At 46.1% G+C, this 16,475-nt stretch overlaps 1 protein-coding gene across 1 annotated transcript in view; it reads left to right on the forward strand.

The window, feature by feature from the left end:
- The first annotated feature begins 2,531 nt into the window (after positions 1–2,531).
- SLC9A7 (solute carrier family 9 member A7) overlaps positions 2,532–16,475 on the forward strand; it is a 136,874-nt gene continuing 122,930 nt past the window's right edge. The window contains exon 1 of the mRNA XM_081793224.1: positions 2,532–2,973. Within this exon, the coding sequence (XP_081649350.1) occupies positions 2,646–2,973 (328 nt within the window). The 5' untranslated portion in view covers positions 2,532–2,645. The remainder of the gene's footprint in view (positions 2,974–16,475) is intronic.

The raw sequence follows: 16,475 nt of genomic DNA on the forward strand, positions 1-16,475 counted from the left end.
ATCCTTTGGCCAACATATCCCCGATCACCTCGCCTCTCAGCCCCTGGTAGCCAACATTCGACTCTCCGCTTCTACAAGTTCAGCTTTTTTAGATCCCACGTATAAGTGAGGTCATACAGTGTTTGTCTTTCTCTTATTTCACTGACTTACAGGCCCCCCAAGATCCATCTATGCTGCTGCAAATGGCAGAAATGACTTTCGCATGGCTGAATTTTCCATCGTGTGTGTAACTATGTCTATATATCGCGATCTCTCTATCTACATTACATTTTCTTTGGCCATTCATCTATTGACAGATACCTGTTTCCCTATCTTGGCTATTGTGAATAATGCTGTAATAAATACGGGAATGAAGATGTATTTTTGAGATCCTGCTTTCATTTGCTTCGGATAAATATCCAGAAGTAGAATTTCTGGATCGTATGGTAGTCCTATTTTTAATCTTTTGATGCCCCCCCCCCTTACTGTTTTCCATAGTGCCTGTATCAATTTCCATTCGTATCAACAGTGCACAAGTGCTCTCTTTCCTCCACACCCTTGTCCACGTTTGTCATCCCTTGTCTTTTTGACGGTAGCCTTTCTAACAGGTGTCACAGCTCGCTGTGGTCTAGATACTTCACACGGAAGCTCAGGGCTCCAGAGTGGAGAACAAGAGTGTGAAAGTGAGTCAGGCGGGAGCTAGACTGTCTTTTACGACCTGGTTTCACGAGTTACGTGGTCTCTATTGCCATATTCTATTCTTTGAGGCAGTCACAGGGTCCACTGAAGTTCAAGGGGGCGGGAACACAAATGCCACCTCTTGATGGGGGAGTGGCAAGGTTCTGAGAGGCATGTGAAATTGGAAATATGGTTGTGGGCATTTTTTGAAAATACAATCTGCCGTAAGTACTAAGAAGTCTGCAGAGGGGCGCCTGGGTGGCTCAGTTGGTTGGGCATCCAACTCTTGGTTTCGGCTCAGGTCACGATCTCACGGTTAGTGGGTCTGAGCACTGCGTCGGGCTCTGCACTGGCAGCATGGAGCCTGCTTGGGATTTTCTGTCTCTCTCTCTGCCTCTCCCCCACTCACGCTGTCTCTGTCTCTCTCAAAAATAAATAAATAAACTAAAAAAAAAAGAAGTCTGCAGTGCTGTCCTTGACTTACAGGAACCCAAGAGGGTGTAATATTAAATATTATGATCAATATAACCAGTTTTCAGCAAACCTGGATTTTAGTGAATCTCCAGAAATTAGTTTTCCTGTTGTTGTATAACTTTTTCTGTGACTCTCCAGGTTTTCAGTGTTTGCAATTTCATTGGGAACCTGCATGGAACTTCAGGAATATGGAATTTTGCAGGGGCTGGGTGATAGTCTGGACGAATAGGGAACAATGCTAGCTAAAATCCCGATGAAGAGGTTGGTACGGATTTCAGAGCAGTTCAACGAACACTTATGAGCACAGCGTTAGGTGCTGGGGATTCAGTGATTAAAGATTCCATCTCTCTGGGGGCACCTGGTTTGCTCAGTAGGTAGAGCATGTGATGCTTAATCTCGGGGTTGTAAGTTCGATCTGCATGTTGGGTGTAGAGATTACTTTTTAAAAAATCTTAAGAAAAGAATTCAATCTCTCTTTTCTCCCTTGACCAGGGGAACAAGGTGGATTGAAAATTCTAGTTCCTAAGTTATTGTTCCAGAGTCTATTTTTTTCCTCAGAGCCGTCCTGAGAATCATCCAGAAACTCCCGGGGCTACCAGAAGGTCAACATAAAAAGGCCACCAGGGTAATCCCCACCCCCCACCCCTGGCAAGTGTGTGGTTCCTTCTGGTTCAACCTTGTTCCCCAAAGAGGGTTACTTACACAGTCCACGATAAGAAGTCAGTCTATTCCCCAAGTGGTTAAGGAGATATTTTAATGCTTGCACCCCATTCCAACCCCTTATCAGGCCTCACTTTGGGACAGACTTAGAGCAGAGGTTTGAATGAAGCCTGGCAGAGTCTGCTAAGCCCCCAAAACTGGAAGGCACGGGGGGGGGGGGGTGGGGATCGTGGAAAGAGAGGCGCAGGGGGGTAACCCTGCTTCGCGAATCCTCGCGTCCCCCAGAGCCCCCTCGTTCCTTGGCTCAGGGCAGCCACACACCGGCCTGAGATCGAACACTTGGCGGTGGCCCCAGAGACAGGACTCCACACCGCACGGCCGGCCCGCGCGAATCCAAGCTGATGCTCCTGCCAGGCACCGGCGACCTCTGGCGTCGCGTTTAGGAAGCGCGGCGGCGTCAGCCCAGGAACGGCCCCGCGACCCCGGACGGCCTGGCCAGGTACGCCAGGACCCGGTGAGGCGCACAGGGAGGCACGGGGCCCGCGACCCGGCCCCCGAGTCGGACGGCCCCGGCCCAGTAGGCCTCGGCGGCCAGGAGGGCGCTCGGCGCGGTGCGGCGCGGCTGGGGGCCGAACAGGTGCGCGGGCGGGGGGCGGTGCTTGGGGATCCTGCGCACTGCGCGCGCCCCTCCCCCACGCGGTTCCCGGCGCAGCCCCGGCCCGGCGCGCGCGGGGGGGAGGAGCTGCGGCGGCCGCGGCCACGGCCACTCGGGCAGGTCGGCGGCGCCGCGGGAACCCGCCGACGGCGCGGACTGCTGGTCCCCGCGCGCAGGAGGCGCGGGCGGCCCTGGGGCCATGGAGCCTGGTGACGCGGCGCGCCTCGGCCGGGGCCGGGCGGCCCGGGCGCTGCCACCGCGGCTGCTGCTGCTGCCGCTGCTGCCGCTGCTGCTGGGTCGGGGGCTGCGCGCCGCGGCCTCGGCCTCCTCCTCTGGGGCGGCGGCCGAGGACAGCAGCGCCATGGAGGAGCTCGCCACTGAGAAGGAGGCGGAGGAGAGCCACCGGCAAGACAGCGTGAGCCTGCTCACCTTCATCCTGCTGCTCACGCTCACCATCCTCACCATCTGGCTCTTCAAGCACCGCCGGGTGCGCTTCCTGCACGAGACCGGGCTGGCCATGATCTACGGTGAGCACCCCCTACCTCGCCCACCACCCCGACACCCCTCCGGCGGCCGGGCCGCTGCGCTGCCCCCACCCCGCCCCGCTCTGCGCTGCGCTCCCCCCTTCCCTTGCCAACGTGTTTCTTTTCCGTTTCCCGCTGCGACGGGGTTGGTTCCCAAGGTCAACTGCATTTTTTCTGGCTTTCTATTCCCGTTAAAAAGAATTCCACCCCATTTCGCTGTGTCTCCATCGGGGAACCAGGATAATGAAAGGCACAGAGGTGGCCTGGTTCTGCCCACCGGGTTCTGTTTTGCGCTGCCCCCCTCCCCGCATCGTGCTTCCGCACTCGCCTCCCCCCACCTCCCGCCCCAGTTCAGCTCAACAGGGTACGTGTGCCGCGGCGGCAGAGGGTGGGTGACTTCCTTGGGGACCGCGTCACCCCAGGAGGCAGGCCACAGTGAGGGTGGGGGCGAGGACTGAGGGTTTCTGGGGTTGGGTTTCTTGGCGTCCGGGGCCTGATGGATGCACACATCCATGGTCACCCCGGGTGGGCGCCCACTTCTGAAATCCGCGTTCCTGGGTCTCTTGGTAAAGTCAGAGTGTGAAGCGCTGTGAAAAATGAGCGCGGTCCAGGATCCAGTGTGGTGCACTGCCACGGTCGGGCCTAGTCGGGGATGTGGGCACGCCTCCCACCCGTCTGTCCAGGTGGGACATTCTACCCAGTTACTTGGCTTCTCCAAGCAAAGACGAGATTTGTGTTCTTCAGATTTTAACGCGGACCTGACTTTGAAGACACGTTTATAAGTGCATGAAGAGGAAAAGTAGTGGTTTTAATCCTGGAGCCAGCCGTCTTTTGTTGTGAAGGGTGGGCTGATGCCATCATCTTTTTGTGGATTTAATGGCACCCGGTGTGTTACCCGCTGAGCGGTCAGCACCAATCTGCTGTTGTCACACCGATGTCAGTTAGCTGTAATCTGAATCATCCCTCTCTCCCCGCCCCCCCCCCCCCTTCTGACTCCAGACTGGAACCCAGTATTCTCTTTTTGAATTGAATTCAGTGGCGTTAAGGCCCAGGTTGGCATCCTCATGTGAAATAGATGAGCCCGCTTCATGACTATTCCCAATAGGGAGCATTCTACTTCATTGCTTTTACTGGAGGGATCTCTCCATTCAATTTCCACTCAGGGTTCCCTGATAAAGAATGGAAAGCTGATGCCTTAATCTTTAATGTGAAAATTACCCTTGGCCCTGGGCCTCGCTTCTCAGGGTTCTTGATGGGTCGTTGACAGCCCAGGCTGGTGGCTTCCAAGGTTATGGAGTGCTGTCGGGAGGCCCTCTAGTTTTAAAGAGGTGGAGGCCTAAACAGATCTTTAACTGAAACAGGACCAGGTCTAAAAGCGAGTTTGGCTTTTGCAAATTACAGATGTGAACTCAGACTTTGGCCTCGATACCTGGCCATTCTTGAGCTCTGGGGTTTGTGTCTGTGGGTGACAAGTGACAGAGGCCAGAGCTGGAGGTGTACTGAGCAGGTAGCAGAGTGGGGAGTTGAAGCGTGTTGTCATTTCGGGTGGTTGACTCTGAGACGTAATGCAAATGAAGATTACCCTTATATGTCTATAGATAACCATGAAAATCTTTTTATTTTATGGCCTCTAGATCCAATTCATTAAATCACAGCGTGAAATACTTTTAGAAGGTAGATTTGACAGGCTCACGAATACATGTTCAAGTGCATGGAAAATAAATGAGGATTTAAAAATATTTTTTTTCCTGAGGACTACTCCATGTTCTTAGCGCAGTCACCGTTATCTTGAGGCTTACAAACAATAGTGGAATTTTCCTTTGCTGATGTGTACTGTTTCAACTCCTTTCAATTTTTTAGTCGCTGGGGCCGTGCTGCAATGTACTGTTTCGTTTTGTGAAACTGGAATCTGGTTTAATTGATGTTTGCTCAGAAAAGGCAACATCGTCTCATAACATTCTGTGTAATTTTGCTCTGCCTTTGGGTTTTAGTGTTACTTCGAAATATACGAAGATATTTTGTCTGCCAATATGTGATACCCTAGGTTATGCCATATATTGCTATTTTGATGTGGATATCTTGCCTGTAACCGTGAGAAAACATTTCTCTGTCTCATGGATATTTAGTCTTCTTTCTGTTTTAGCGCCCTCCTGCCCCATCTGAATTCTAATGTCATTTGATTAGCTAATTGTTCATTCTTTCCTGAAGGCTATTGGGATAGGGATTCTGATTTTGAAAAATTCAGCATGAAAATCTTTGAGCGCTGAAGTCAATACAGTACAGATTTTCAGGACTTCTCTTTGTTAATAATAGTAAGAAAACAGATTTCATTTCTTGATATCAGTAGAGGAAGTGAGTAATTGTCCTGTTGCCTCTGAGTAATAAAGGACAAAAAGACGTAAGGAAACATTTGTTCAGTATCTGCTTTTTTAATTTTTAAATGGGGGCAGGTTTTTTTTTAATGTTGGTAAGGTTTTATGAGTGGAAGAGTTCAACTGCAAGTTTCAGAACTGTTCGAAATTAAAAAAAAAAAGTTAAATTCTGCCCCTTTAAAAAATATTTAAGTGGCACTTTAATCTGAAAGGGAAGGCTTTAATGTTTATAAAGAGTTATGGTAAATATATATTTATATATAGTCATATATTGAGATAAATTGTGATTATATATATTTGTTGGTATAAAATATCTCTGGAAGGACAGGCAATAGACTAGTAACATTGTTTTTTTGTGTGTGGGGGAGGAGCTAGGTGGCTGTGACATGAGGTGGGAGGGAAATACACTGTATACTCTTTTGTGCTTTTCGATTTTTGAATTATGGGAGCCGAATTACCTATTAGCGTGTCCTTGCCTCCATTCTGTGGCATTCGTGATGGCATTTTTAAGATGCTTCTCAAATCATCCAGTGTGATGCCCACTTCTCCCTACTTAAATTACATTATGTTACCGATTTTCTGTGACCTTTCAATTGTGGATTGTACCCCTGGAACTTCTGGAGCCCCGTGCCTGGAATGGAGACAAAATGGGGCGTGGGGAAAGAGATTTTCCTTCCTTTCCCTCTCTCCTTTTTATTTCATTATCCCCCCCAAATAGTTGATGCTATATTAGGAGTGGTGTGCACAACAAATAGATCCCATAATAAGGGCTTGCTCAGATGCAAGGGATCTAAGGACAATAAGAGACACACAGTGAATGCTCGACATTTAAATTGCAAGGGACGGTTACAAGCACCCCTCCCTGACAACAGACCCGGGTAGCCATAAGGGAGGGTGACCACAGAGCAGACTCTCCAGGGAAGTTGAAAGCAGCCCCCACCCCAGGCCCTGATGGGAGCTGCAGGGCAGTGGACCAGGAGCTTACCTGGCACCAGTCTGACCTGTTTTGTCAGGGCAGGGAGCTCCCAGCTGTCTGCCTCTGTACGTGACTAAGTGCCATCTGAAAGTTATCAGGCCCAGCAAGTCTGTGCAGCAGAAATAGCAAGTGTTTGAGGCAGGGAAAGGTGGTATAAACAGACTGTGTCAGTTAACTGTGGTTCTCTCTCATGCGTACGCTAGTTCCACTTCCCCCGTAATGTTTTTGTGGCAACTGATACAGGTCCAAAATATCTCACTTGGCCGTGGCAGCCTGCCACCTGCTTCTCGCTTCCTCCACGCCTATCAACTTTCCAAGTACACGTTGGTCAGCCCCTCCAGGTTCTGTGGACCGTGGGCTCATTGTTGCTTTGTTGGAGCCGAATTGCTAAGCGCAGCGTGAGAGAGTGGGTTCATAGGTGAAATCTGCAAGGGGAAATATGACTCTGCACAGTAGCATAAAATTAACGTTTGAGCCTTTCGAGCACACATCTTGGAACCACGCTGTTCTTGGTTAATCGGGAGCCCTCATTTATGTGTGTGTGTGTGTGTGTGTGTGTGTGTGTGTGTGTGTGTGTGTGTTTGAGTTGCTCACTTTGGCCCCAGTTTGGGGCTGCTCCACATGGTCTCACTTGGGTACCAGATACCTTGGGTTCAAGTGCTGGCTCTGTTACTTATAAAGCTGTGTAGCATTGGGTAAGCTCTCTACGTCTTGGTTTCCTCTTTTCAAAAATGGAGACAGTATCCCTCACTTCACAGGATTATTATATTATTGAGATATGATAAAGATCAAGTGCAGTGTCTGATACTTAAACACTTGGGAGATAAGAATTCTCATTCTCACTCTAGACTTCGTGATTCTTTGGCCAGCTTTGCTACTTGAGGTTAATTCAGGTAGAGGCCTGCTGTAAATTATTTAAAGTTTATTTATTTAGTTTGAGAGAGAGAGTAAGAGAGCGAGCACGTACATGGAAGGGGCAGAGAGACAGGGAGAGAGAGAGAATCCCAAGCAGGCACCCCACTGTCATCGCACAGCCAATTGTGGGGCTCGAACTCATGAACCGTGAGATCGTTACCTGAGTCGCAACCAAGAGTCGTTTGCTTAAGCAACTGAGCCACCCAGGCACCCCTGTAATTTAAAAATGCATTAGGAGGGGTGCCTGGGTGGCTCAGTCGGTTAAGTGACCGACTTCGGCTCGGGCCATGATCTCACGGTCTGTGAGTTCGAGCCCCGTGTCGGGCTCTGTGCTGACAGCTCAGAGCCTGGAGCCTGTTTCGGATTCTGTGTCTCCCTCAATCTGACTCTCCCCCATTCATGCTCTGTCTCTCCCTGTCTCAAAAATAAACAAACGTTAAAAAAAATTAAAAAAAATGCATTAGGATACAGTTAGTAGGGATGAGGAACATTTGATTTTTTTTGGGGGGGGTGGACTAATTGTTAATACCTAGAAAATATTTACAGTATGCCTACCCTGTCCACACATACTGCCGTGGGGAAAAAAATGGGCAGAACGGTCTGGATAGTATTATCTCATTTATGCTTTAAAAATTATGGAATATGTGTATACAAACATGATGTATACACATTTCTATGTGACATATGTGCTTCTTTGGAAGGATACACAAACTTAGCAGTGGTTATCCTTTGGTTGTGGAAACCGTTGTTGGGAGAGAGGGAAGAGAGATGCTACTTTTCCCTTTGTACTCTTCTGAATGGCCTGAATTTTCTACCATACTGGCACACGTTACTTTTGTAATTGAAATGTTGTTTAAACATAAAGCAAACAGAGGCGCCTGAGTGGCTCAGTCAGTTAAGCTTCCGACTTCGGCTCAGGTGGTGATATCACAGTTTGTGAGTTCCAGCCTGCATTGGGCTCTGTGCTGATGCCTCAGAGCCTGGAGCCTGCTTCGGATTCTGTGTCTCCCTCTCTCTCTGCCCCTCCCCTGCTCACACTCTGTCTCTCTCTGTCTTTCAATAATAAGTAAACGTTTAAAAAAATTAAAAAAGAGTGCCTGGGTGGCTCAGTTGGTTAAGTGTCTGACTCCAGTTCAGGTCATGATCTCACAGTTTGTGAGTTCGAGCCCCACATCTGCCTCTGGGCTGACAGTTCAGAGCCTGGAGCCTGCTTCGCATTCTGTGTCTCCCTCTCTCTCTGCCCCTCCCCTGCTCATGCTCTGTCTCTCCGTGTCTCTCAAAAATGAATAAACGTTAAAAAAGTAAAAATAAAAGCAAACAGCGCTTATGTAGCAAAAAATACATTAGAACTAAGAACATAGTTATGTGGTTGGGTAGCATTTTCCTTGGCTATCAGGATGTTCTTTTTGAAATCTCTGGGCACAGGGAAATCTTTTAGTTATTTCAAAGTAATACACGGAAGTAAAACGTGTCTTAAAATTAGAAAATGACATTTCCTGAAAGTGTTTCTTAGAACTTTCAGAAGTTAACCTCTCTGGAATGATGTCACTAGAAAATCACCGTCTCACAGCCCCCACCGCCTTAGATAAGGATTTTCAAGGAATTCCAAAGCCCTAGGTGAGAAGTTGTTGGGGAACACGGTACTTACACGATGCCAAGGATAACTCCACAGGTTACTCGCCTATCGCGAAGGAAAGAAGATATCTTTGTAGTGGCAAGGTCTGGCAGTCACTGTCTTATAGCTGAGCCGTTAAATTTATCCTTGCTCCTTGTAAAGCTCTACAGCTTTACCTGCGTCGGATTCATCCTCCAGATGTTCTGTTTGAATGGAATCGAGGTTTTAGGCACATCTTCCAGTTTACAGGAAATACAGGGGAGAGGGAAACAAGTTATCAAATACCGAGTGAAAGCAATTTGACATATCCAAAATACGGGATAACTTACGAGACAAGTTGTCCTGGTCTCTTCAACAAGTCTGTGTCAAAGGGAAACAAAAAGGCAGGATAAGTGTCTGTTATAGACTGAATTGTAGTACCCTCCCCCTGCCCCAGCCAAGATTCCTATGTTGAAGTCCTGATCCCTAATGTGATGCTATTTGGAAGTCGGGTTTGGGGGAGGTAATTAGGTTTAGATGAGGTCATGAGGGTGGAACCTGTACGATGGGATTAGTGCCCTTATAAGAAGAGGGAGAGACAAGAGCCCCCTATCTCTCAACCATGTGAGGATACAGTGAGAAGGCAGCCATCTACAAGCTAGGAAGAGGGCTCTAGTCAGACGCCGAATCTGCCAGCGTCTTGATCTTGAACTTTCCAGCCTCCAGAACTGTGAGAAATAAATGTTTGTTGTTTAAACCGCCCAGTCAATGGTATTTTGTCCTAGCAGCCTGAGCAGACTAAGACCATGTTCTAAGCTCATAGAGACCAAATATAAGCAGTCAGAGCACAGGAAGCTTGATTGGCTCCTGGTTCATGAAAATAAGCTATAGAATGTTTGGGGGGACAATCAGGGATATTTGAACATGGACTTGGTGTTAGATGACATTAGGGAATTACTGATACTTTTCTTAGGTGAGATAATGGAGGTTATACAGGAGAACGTACGTACTCATTGGAATTGTAGGCTGAATTATTTAAGGGTGAAGTGTATGAGTCCTGACACATGCAGCTAGCTTACTTTCAAAAAGCTCAGTCAAAAAAATACACACACCCATATATAGAGGAAACCAATATGGCAAAATGCTAGCACTTGCTATACCTGGGTGGTGGATGAAAGGGTGTGTTTTCTATTCATCTTTCAACTTTTTTGTGTGTTTCAAATTTTTCATTAAAATAGAGGACTGGGGACGATGTTAACCTCCCCGCTAACCTGTTAGCTGGTAACCTGTTAACTTTCCTCCCTGAAAGGTTGTACAGGTGAGGCGGTATACAACCCGTTACTCTCATTGAACTCTGAAATTGAGGAATGCTGTTTGACGTTAGTTGCTATGAGATGACGTTAGGCTTTCACGACTTGAGAATCAGTAACTTCTTTTGAATTTTAATTTTTTGGTTTGGTTTAAAAAAATTTTTTTAATGCTTATTTATTTTTGAGAGTGAGAGAGAGACAGACAGACAAAGCATGGGGGAGGGTCAGAGAGAGAGGGAGACAGAGAATCCGAAGCAGGCTCCAGGCTCCGAGCTGTCCACCCAGAGCCCGACGCGGGGCTCGAACTCACCAACCTCGAGACCATGACTTGAGCTGGCATTGGACGCTTAACCGACTGAGCCACCCGGGCGCCCCTTTTGGTTTCATTTTAAAGCTCACATGCCTTTTGAAAAATTGCCTCTCTTCCACTTGCAAGAGATCAGGTATTAGGAGACTTTTCTCTTTTGGTTAATGCATGCTACCTGGCTTTTAATCAATGTGGATATTTGTATTAGGGTAATGCTAGCTGTTAGAACAGACCAACCCCACATTTCAGTGGCCTAACATAAGAAGAGTTCAGTGCAAGGGTCTGGCAGGTGGTTCTCGGTGTGGTCGTTCAGGAGCCAGGTGTCCTCCATTTTCTGGCTTCCTTGAAATCCTCTCTCTCCGGCCAGTGAATGAGGAAAGAAAAAGGGGATCACACGGGAAGACCACGTGCTAAGTGTGGAAGTGGTTCGTGTCACTTTGCCCACTTCTGTTGGACAGAGCTTGGTCATGAGGCCACGTCTAACTGGAAGAGAGGCGGGGCAGTGAAGTCTAGCTGGAGGAAGGGGACCAGGGTGGAAAGCCGCCAGCCAGCGTCCGGTGCAGTATTTGATGAGTACTTTCTCCCACATAATCCAGAAAAGAGAAGTGGGAGAATTTGCATGCGGTTTGGTTGCTGCTGCTGCTGCTGCTGCTAAGTTTTTTTAAGTAATCCAGTTTGGAGAGAGTATTCATCTGGAGTTTGTGAAGTTGTCTCAATGCACTTATCAGCATCACCTGGGAGCTCGTTAGAACTAGGAGGTCCGGCCTCAGAGTGGGACCCAGAAATCCGTGTTTCATTACGGTAGCAGGGTTTTGTTTTTGTTGTTTTAAGTTGAAGTTCGAAACTCACTGTTGTTGAGTATTTAAGTTTTCACCCTTTAAAGTACATTCACTGTGTTGCTTGTAATTAAATAACTGTAGAAAAATAGCAACTTTTTTTTTTTTTAGCACCTGTTATGATGGCCAGGCACTGTGTTCAGGACTTTGCATACTTTAAGCCGTTTGGCCGTGTTATGGGTCCCATTTTGCCAGACAAAGAGATCGAAAGTTAGGCCTAGCACCTCATTCGTTTAGGGTCGCCCGTTTGAGATTGGTAAGTGGGGGTACCCTAAAGGACGAGATCAATACGGTTCAGGATGTGTTTGGCCAGGGTACGGCACAACCTGAATCCGGCCCCGATGCCCCGCTTCCAGGGGGTCTCCCGAGGGAAAGCTATGCTCAGAGGGTAAAACAAAGCATGATGTCCCTTTATTATTAACTGGGGCCTTGGCCCCAAACTCCAGTGTACTGGTGCAAGGAGTGAGGCTGACCAATTTGGAAGACTGGCTTTTCCGGTGCTAGATTGGCCTGGGGCCCTTGGATCCTAGTGGGGCCAAAATGCCTGTTCATTTTCATCCCAATGGCCACACTCCAGGTGTTACCCCATTGATATGTGGTATACATTGGTTGGTTGGGCCTCCCCCAATTCATATGTTGAAATCCTAACCCCTAGTGTGATAGTATTAGGAGCTGTGGCCTTTGGGAGCCCTCCTGAATGCGATTAGAAAAGAATGGGATTTTAAAAGAGACCTCTGGGAGTTCTCTCTCCCACCATGTATACAGTATACAGTGAGAAGTCAGCAGTCTGCAACCCAGAAGAGACTCTCACCAGAAACCTGACCATTCTACTACCCTGATCTTGGACTTCCAGCCTCCAGAACTGTGAGGAAAAATACATTTCGGTGATGTATAAGCCACCTGCTCTATGGTGCTTTGTTATCGAGGCCCTGACCAAGACGATATGGCAGGAGGCTACCAGTTGCTAAGGGGGAAAAAACCAGAAGAACTGCCAAAGGATGTTCAGAGTGGCCATGCCAGCTTCTCAGGTGGGATCAGGTGCTTAAAATCTCCCTCGTCTGTAGGTCACTGTCACAGAGGTGGGGAGGCAGGTAGAACTGGGTCTGTGGAACTGCCAGGTCTCGCTACTCTTACAATGCTGGTTCCCACAGGCCTATCAGTCTCTTCCAAAAGATGTTAGAACATAAGCCTGAATGACTGGGTGGGCAGGCATATCTGTCTTTTGTTCACTGCCGTCTCCTCTGTCCCGAGAATGGCGCCAGACACATAGTAGGCACCATGGAAATATTTAACAGATACTCTTGTCTAACAAAAAGAAGGTGCCGTAACACTGCTTCGCATGAAAGGTCCTTCAGGTTCTCGTGCCGCAGATTCCCACTGACAGGGAAGTTTCTGAGAGGGAAAACTGTGTGTGTGAAAACATCTGCCTGAATCACAGCAAGAGCTGTTTCAGGAAGGAGCACAAAGGGATAGGTGAGTATGTTTGCAGACAATTGTGTATTTAGCTGATAAGCCACATGGTGGTTTAAAATGTTTTTTATTGTGGCAGCATGCATATGGTAATATTTGCCGTTTTTATCATTTGTAACTGTACAATTCGCTAGCATCGATGGCATTTGTAAAATTGTGTGGCCGTCACCGCTGTTTCCAAATTTTTTTTTATCCCCTCAAATAGAAACTCTGTACCCATTAAACAGCAATGCCTCATTCCTTCCTCTGCCCCCCATTCCCCAGTATCCTCTAATCGGGTTTCTGTCTCTATGAATGTGCCTATCCTGGACATTTCATATACGTGTATGACTTATTTGTACCTGACTTATTTCACTTGGGGTAATATTTTCTTTAAAAAAAAATTTTTTTTAAATGTGTTATTATTTATTTCTTTTGAGAGAGAGAGACAGAGCACGAGCAGGGGAGGGGCAGAGAGAGAAGGAGACACAGAATCCGAAGCAGGCTCCAGGCTCCGAGCTGTCAGCGCAGAGCCCGACGTGGGGCTCGAACCCACAAACCGCGAATCATGACCTGAACCAAAGTTGGACACTTAACCGACTGAGCCACCCAGGCGCTCCTTGCTCGGCATAATATTTTCAAGGTTCATCCATGTCATAGCATATATATGAACTTCATTCCTTTCTGTGGCTGAATAGTATTCCATTCTGCATTTTGTTCATTCATTTATCAGTTCCTGGACGCTTGGGTTGTTTCCACCTTTTGTCTATTATGAATAATGCTGCCGTGAACATACAAGTATCTGATTGAGCCCCTGTTTTCAGTTCTTTTGAATATACACCTAGGAGTGGAATTGCTGGGTCATATGGTAGTTCTGTGTTTAGCTTTTATTTTATTATTATTTTTTAATGTTTATTGATTTTTCAGAGAGAGAGAGACAGACAGAGAACAAGCAGGGGAGGGTCAGAGAGAGAGGGAGACAAAGAATCTGAAGCAGGCTCCAGGCTCTGAGCTGTCAGCACAGAGCCTGACATGGAGCCCGAACCCACGAAGCATGAGCTGAAATTGGACCCACAACCGACTGAGCCACCCAGGCGCCCCCAAGTTTAACTTTTATTTTAAAGTGTATTTATTTGTTTTGAGAGGAGAGAGCTAGAGCACGTGCGGAGGAGGGTCAGAGAGAGGGAAAGAGAGAAAGAATCCCAAGCAGGCTCCGTGTTGTCAGCACAGAGCCCGACTCAGGGCTCGATCTCAGGAACCACGAGATCATGACCTGAGCCGAGATCGAGAGTCGGGAGCTTAACTGACTGACCCCACCCAGGTGCCCCTCTTTGTTTAACTTTTTGAGGAATTGCTTAAACTGTTTTCCACAGCAGCTGCCATATTTTACATTCCCACCCCAGTGCACAAGCGTTCCAGTCTCTCCACATCCTCTCTAATACTTTGTTATTTTCTGTTGCTGTCTTTTTTGGTGGTCATCCTAGTACTTGTGAAGTGGTAGCTTATTACGGTTTTGATTTTCATTTTCCTAATGACTGATGGTGCGGAGCATCTTTTCATGGGCATCTTCTTTGGAGAAAAGTTCATTCAAGTCCTCTGCCCATTTTTGAATTGGGTTGTTTATTTTTATGTTGTTGCTAAGTTGTAGGAGTTCTTTATATGTTCTGGATATTAATCTCTTACTAGATATATGATTTGCAAATACTTTTTCCGATTTCATGGGTTGCCTTTTTATTTTATGATGGTGGCCTTTGATGCACAAAGGCTTTAATTTTGATGACATTCGTGTTACCTATTTTTTCTTTTGTTGCCTAGGCCAAGAAATCTTTGCCAAAACCAGGGCCATGAAGCTTTCTCTTACTGTTTCTATGAAGAGTTTTATAGTTTTAACTCTTAAATTTTGATTTTTGGTTTATATTGAGTTAATTTTTATATATGGTATAAGGTAAGGGTCCAAATTTATTTTTTTTTGTATGTGGATGTTCAGTTATACCAGCATCATTTGTTGAAGAAACTGTCCCTTCCTCATTGAATGGTGTTGGTACCTTTCATTCTATCCCACTGGTCTATATGTCTGTCCTTATACCAGTACCACTATAGCTTTGTAATAAGTTTTGAAACTGGGAAGTGTTTTTTCACTTCTGCCATTAAGATTTTGATAGGGATTGCATTGAGTCTATATATTGCTTTGGGTAGTATTGTCACCTTAATGATTTTTTAAGTTTATTTATTTTTAGAGAGAGAGAGAGAGAGCAGGGGAGGGGCAGAGAGAAAGGGGACAGAGGATCCGAAGCAGGCTCTGTGCTGACGGCAGAGAGCCTGATGAGGGGCTCAAACTCACAAACCGTGAGATCATAACCTGAGCCAAAGTCGGACACCTAACTGACTGAGCCACCCAGGTGCCCCAGTCATCTTAATGATTTTTAGTCTTACAGTCCATCACATGGATATCTTTTCATTTATTTAGGTCTTTAATTTCTTTCAGTGATGTTTTGGGGTTTAGTATACAACTCTTACGTGTCCTTAAATGTTAAATTTTTTTTCAACTATTTTCTTGCTTTTTATGCTAGTATCAATGAAATTATTTTCTTAGGTTTCTTGTTCATTGCTAATGTATAAACATATGACTGATTTTTTTTTTTTTTGGTGTTGATTTTGTCTCCTGAAACTGTATTGAACTTGTTTATTTTCTCTAACAGTGTTTTGGATTCTTTAGAGTTTTTTATATATAAGGTCATGTCATCTGCACATGGAGTTAGTTTTACCTCTTACTTTCTAATTTGGATGCCTTTTATTTCCCTTTCTTGCCTAATTGTTCTGGTTAGAATTTCCATTACTGTCTTGAATAGAAATGGTGAAAGTGGGTATCCTTGTCTTGTTCCTGATCTTAGGGGAAAAGGTTTCAGTCTTTCACCATTAAGTATGATGTTAGATACAGGTTTTTCACTTATACCCTATATCACATTGGGAAAGTCCCTTTCTATTTCTGGTTTATGTGGCTGTTTTTATCATGAAAAGATATTATTTTTGTCAAATGCTTTTTCTCCATCAGTTGAGGTGATTATGTGGGTTTTTTCCTTCATTCTATTAATGTGGTATATTACACTGATTGACCTTCATATATTGAGCCACCCTTGTGTTCCTGGGATAGATTACATTTGGTCATGGTATATAACTCTTTTAATATGCTGCTGAATCTGGTTATCCGGTATTGGAGGATTTTTGCATCTACATTTATAAGGACTGTTGGTCTGTAGTTTTCTGTTCTTGTCATGAATTTGGCTTTGATATCAGGGTAATGCTGGCTTCATAGAGTCAGGAAGTATTCACTCTGCTTCAGGTTTTGGAAGAATTTGAGAAGGATTGTTGTCAGTTATTTCTTAAATGTGTGGTAAAATTAACCAATAAAGCCATGTGGTCCTGGTCTTTTCTTTGTTGGGAAGGTTTTGATCACTGATTCACTCTCCTTGTTGTTATAGGTCTATTCAGATTTTCTATTTCTTCTTGAGTCAGTTTTGATAGTTTGTGTGTTTCTAGAAATGTGTGAGTTTCATCTAGATTATCCAGTTCATAGTATTCTTTTTTTAAATTTTTTTAACATTTATTTATTTTTGAGACAGAGAGAGAGCATGAATGGGGGAGGGTCAGAGAGAGAGGGAGACACAGAATCTGAAACAGGCTCCAGGCTCTGAGCTGTCAGCACAGAGCCTGATGTGGGGTTCGAACTCATGGACTGCGAGATCACG

Source organism: Panthera onca, chromosome X, assembly GCF_046562875.1.
Source record: "Panthera onca isolate mPanOnc1 chromosome X, mPanOnc1 haplotype 2, whole genome shotgun sequence".
Taxonomy (NCBI): domain Eukaryota; kingdom Metazoa; phylum Chordata; class Mammalia; order Carnivora; family Felidae; genus Panthera; species Panthera onca.